Source organism: Triturus cristatus, chromosome 1_1, assembly GCF_964204655.1.
Source record: "Triturus cristatus chromosome 1_1, aTriCri1.1, whole genome shotgun sequence".
Classification (NCBI taxonomy): Eukaryota; Metazoa; Chordata; class Amphibia; order Caudata; family Salamandridae; genus Triturus; species Triturus cristatus.
The window spans coordinates 37,969,912-37,974,596 of NC_140579.1; the positions used below are offsets into that span (position 1 = coordinate 37,969,912).

The following is a 4,685-nucleotide window of genomic DNA, read 5'->3' on the forward strand; positions in this document are numbered from 1 at the left end:
TAGAGGACCTCAGCAACTCTGAACGTTTCCTGCCAAAACCAGTTGTTCCAGCGGAACCTCATTTAGCAGGTTTCTGGATTTGAGAGAACTTCAGCAGACACAGTTTGCCCCACTGGAAGATTCTGAATTCCATTTCAGAAACTGAGTCAGAAAGGCTAATCTTTCACTGAGATGAATCCTCTTAATATAACAAAACCGTGCTCTATCACTGTCAGCCTGAAATCATGCCTAGGTCCGGGCCAACCATGAACAATGACTACTGATTGGTGCTTTACTTTTGGTTGGCACTGTGTGGCTTAAGTCTTTGACAATTCAAATGTAAGTTTCCCCTTTTAGGATTTCTTTTTAGCCTTTTTGTGTCATTTTAATCATCCAGTATGTCTCTTTTTTGCATATTGATTGGGTGAATTGTATTGTGCTGGGTTTTGTTCCTGCTATTTATTTTACATGTTTCCCTTTCTGAAGCTATTCTGCTCTGTGGCATAGCTACTAGGGGCTTGAGCTCATGTTTAAATTATTGAAATTGTGCTTTACCTTAGCAGGTTTCTGGATTGATTCCGTGTGGTGGACTTCCGTGCACCCCAATTAATAACCCACTGTCCTACACTAATAATTCTATTGATTCTAGCAGCATTAAGCCTATATCAAAGAATGTGCTCTACAAATTTCCAAAAGCATTTTAAAACATACAGCTATTATTTCGTTATGTTGCAAACTATCACAATGTATACATCCTAGGCACTACAAACATCTAGGCACTGTACACATAGTAGCATGAGTTTCATGTAGCAAAGTAGGAGTACCAGGACAGACATTACACACAAATAGGTTACTGCATCATATGAACTTAAAAGAGTCAAGTATTTTTACTTTTAGTGTCCGGGGACTTTTCATCTCAAAGTTTACTGTTAAGGGGGTGCAAGGCTCTGCTTTATTTTCTTCAAACCTGGCATCCTGTACACATGACCATGTACGGTTTAAGGACATGTGCAGTATCCTCTTCGTCGATGTGAACTCCTGCCTGCAGTCCAAGTGTATTTATTGTAAGCAATACTTCGAAATATGATATTAACTTATTTAACTCGAAATGGGATGGACTCGAGGGAGAGAAGTCTTTCTCGGTCAGTAGTGTTTATGATGGTGTTTTGTCCCCTCTTATAAATATTCTCCGACAGTCCGTTATCATTTTTTTCATGGAATTTTTAACTTCTACATTTCTTAGTGTATATATTATGGGGTTCAGCAAAGGTGTTATGACAGCGTAAAAAACAGAAACTATTTTATCCATTGATAAACTGCTAGAGGGTCGTGTGTAGATAAAGATGCAGGGCCCGAAAAATATTGTCACCACCGTCAGGTGAGCGGCACAGGTGGAGAGCGCCTTATGCTTCCCTTCGGCCGACTGTTGTCTTAAAGATAGTAGGATCGAGGTGTAGGAGCCGAGCAAGAGGATGAAGCTGACCAGAGAGATCAGCCCACTGTTGGACACAATCAATAGACCTGTGAGGAAGGTATCCGAGCAGGCTAAATTCAGCAAGGGAGGGATATCACAAAAGAAACTGTCCACTTCATTGGGGCCACAGAAGGGAAGTCGAATCATCAGAATGGTTTGCACCACGGAATGCACAACACCTCCCAACCACGAGCCGAGCACCAGCAGGCTGCACACTCGCCTGCTCATGATGGTGGTGTAACGCAAGGGGTTGCATATGGCCACGTAGCGGTCAAAAGCCATCACTGCAAGCAGGAAGACCTCTGCCGAAATAAAGAGATGGAAGAAGAAGAGCTGGGAAAGGCATCCATTGAAGGGGATGGTGTCCCGTCCGGATATGATATTCACAAGCATCTTAGGGATGGTGACGCTCGGGTAGCACAAGTCGATGAGGGACAAGTTGCTGAGAAAGAAGTACATGGGAGACTGAAGAGATGACACAATTTTCACTGCAACGATGATGAGACTATTTCCAATCACGATTGCCAAGTAAAGTACTAAAAATGCCAAAGCCAACACTATCTGCATCTCCGCGTTCCTCGAGAGTCCAAGTAGGACAAACTCTTCTATATTTGTCCTGTTTCCCATTTCTAAGGGATGATTTTTCTTTGAATTAATATTCTGTAGACGAAAAAAAACATATACAGGAAAATTAAATATCATTAATTTAAGATAGTGTTTGCAAAGTAATTTTAAAGTCAAAATGATATTTTTGGTTCATTTGAACAGACTCTCTCTTTTATGTAGAAGTTGTTTTATACTGGATAGATTACTTATTACTTAATTAATGAATACCCTGATTTATAAACAAATATTGTATATTCATGCACTCTGAAACTTGTAAGACTTTACATGAAAAAAAATACACTCTGCAATGCAATCACCTTTTTGGGTCCAAGTCAGAGAATACTTCACTGGCACATAGGAAGCAGTGCAAATTCATTTCCATCCCTTTGTTGTTTTTGCATTATAACATCGAGCCATAATAAGTGTGCGCTATTTTGCTATTACATAAAATGAATAAAGTACACCCGTCCACTTTTTGACTGTAAAATATGCAAAGACCCACATTCCAGATGCAAACGGGTGAAAACTTACTTCAAAATATGTAAGAAATCCATGTGGTTATACTTAAAACAAAAGTTCAAAGTTAATGTTTAAATTCAATCCATTTTACATGTATTATTATATAAAGTTGTAGAAATTGCTTGACAAAATGTTCTACTCAATACTATAGAGGAAAGATATAACATTGCACAATTTTGGTATACACACTGATCAGACAAGTAGATGCAGATTTCCTCAGTATTTAAGTTTAATGCAGCCCGAACATCACAATACATCATCAAACAATGAATCCATTGTTAGACTTGGCATCTATTGGCATGTGTCCCCTGTCTTTTTGCTTTCTGACCTCCCGGTTTTGACTCTGTTTTTGCTGGTTTAGTGTCTCTGCGCACTTTCTCACTGCTGTTCAGTGTTAAAGTGCAAGTGCTCCTGTTGTAAATTGTTGTCATGGATTGGTGTTTCCGTGATTGGCTAATTTGATTTACTAGTCAGTAGCTAGTACAGTGCACCATGTGTGCCTAGGGCCTGTAAATCAAATGCTGTTGGTGGGCTTGCCTCACTGATTGTGCACCCCACAAGCAGCCTGTAAATGTATCTCTGGCCTGCCATTGCAGAGCCTGTGTGCAGTCTGGTACTGCCATGTCGACTTGGCAAGTGTACCCACTTTCCAGGCCCTAACCTTCCCTTTTCTAACATATCAGTCACCCCTAAGATAGGCCCATGGTACCCATTAGGGCAGGGTGCAGTGTATGTGAAAGGTAGGACATGCACTGATGTGTGTGACATGTCCTGATAGTGGATTACTGCAAATTTTGATTTTCACTATTGCAAGGCTATCTGTTTCCATAGGACAGAATAAGGAGTTTGTTTATAACATCTTATAAACATAACTACCCTTCGGAACAAGGTAGGAAAATAAAGTTTAGTATGCCTGAACTCAGAATCTAAAGATGCATCTTTTAGTAAAGATGATTTTTACATTCTGTGTTTGAAAATACCACTTTTCGAAAGTAAGTATTTTCTTCCTTAGCCATCCAGTATGCCTCTGCTGGGTTTGTGGATTGACTATCTGGCTTTGGGATGACATAGGCTGGAGAGGAGCAGTGGCTCTTGAGAGTCTAGATGGGTCAGGGATGGGCTGAATAGACCTGGGCTGCATTTAGAGTAAGGGGGGGAGATTCTCTTTCACCTGAATGGGCCTGGTCTGCCTCTGGCAATGCTGTCTCCACCTCCTGCACCTGAGAGGACAGAACTGGTTCTGGCTGGGCACAGACACTCTCTGCCTTCAGAGAACAAAGGCTTTTGTGGTGTAAATATTGGGGCCCAGACCCTAGAACTTTAGAACTCTTTTGGACCAAGAAGACTGCCAAGAAGAAGAGCTGGAGAAACTGTGAGGAGGAACTACCACTTTGCTGAGTGCTTTGCTGTGTTGGCCTGCAGTGGATGCTTCTGTCTTGGGCAGTGAAAGGACTGGACTGAACTTTCTACAACTTCTTTATTAAGCATCTCCAAGGGCCTGAATTAAATCTTGCCTCCTGATCTGAAGTCTTAGGGATTGCAAAGACTTCACCAACCTCTGGGTAGAGCTTCTGGAACCGCTGTTTCAGCTGCCACAGAGAAGGGAACCGACTCCGTCACTGACTCCGTCGCTGACTCAGTGTCCTGACGGCACCGCAGACCACACCATCCCATCTTGCACAGCAACCCTGGTCTTACAAACGATGACAACCGATGCTGCCTCCACTATGACCTGTGCGCACCGCACACCGCACCGCCTCGTTTCACTTTGCCATCCTGGTCTCACCGATGCCGTCGCTGCCACTGACTTCGACACCCGTGACCGCATCATGGCTGGAGGCACCGCTCGTAAGTTTCAAAACGCATCGCATCGTCCCACACAGACGTCTGGGCCGACCGTGCCAGCTCCCAGTAACCAGCTCTGTCGCCTGCACCGCAATCTGCCAGCTCACCATCGAGCACCGTCTCGTCCTGCACTGTAAGCCTTGGTCTCACCGACACCATCTGGATGATCGTCACTGAGCCGCTGCCTGCACAGCATCGAGAGGACACCGCACCCTGCACCGCTTCCATTTTGTAATGCAACCGCAACGGTTGCCACAACTGA

General features: G+C 43.3%; 1 protein-coding gene across 1 annotated transcript; it reads right to left on the minus strand.

Moving 5' to 3' along the window:
* Positions 1 to 1,132: 1,132 nt before the first annotated feature.
* On the minus strand, positions 1,133 to 2,080 carry LOC146869283 (olfactory receptor 4E2-like). Its single transcript, XM_085653677.1, has one exon. The coding sequence runs from the start codon at positions 2,078 to 2,080 to the stop codon at positions 1,133 to 1,135; it is 948 nt and encodes a 315-aa protein (XP_085509803.1).
* Positions 2,081 to 4,685: the final 2,605 nt, after the last annotated feature.

Bases quoted from the DNA above. Each gene is read 5' to 3' on its own strand.
- LOC146869283 (XM_085653677.1), bottom strand. From the start codon at position 2,080: ATGGGAAACAGGACAAATATAGAAGAGTTTGTCCTACTTGGACTCTCG.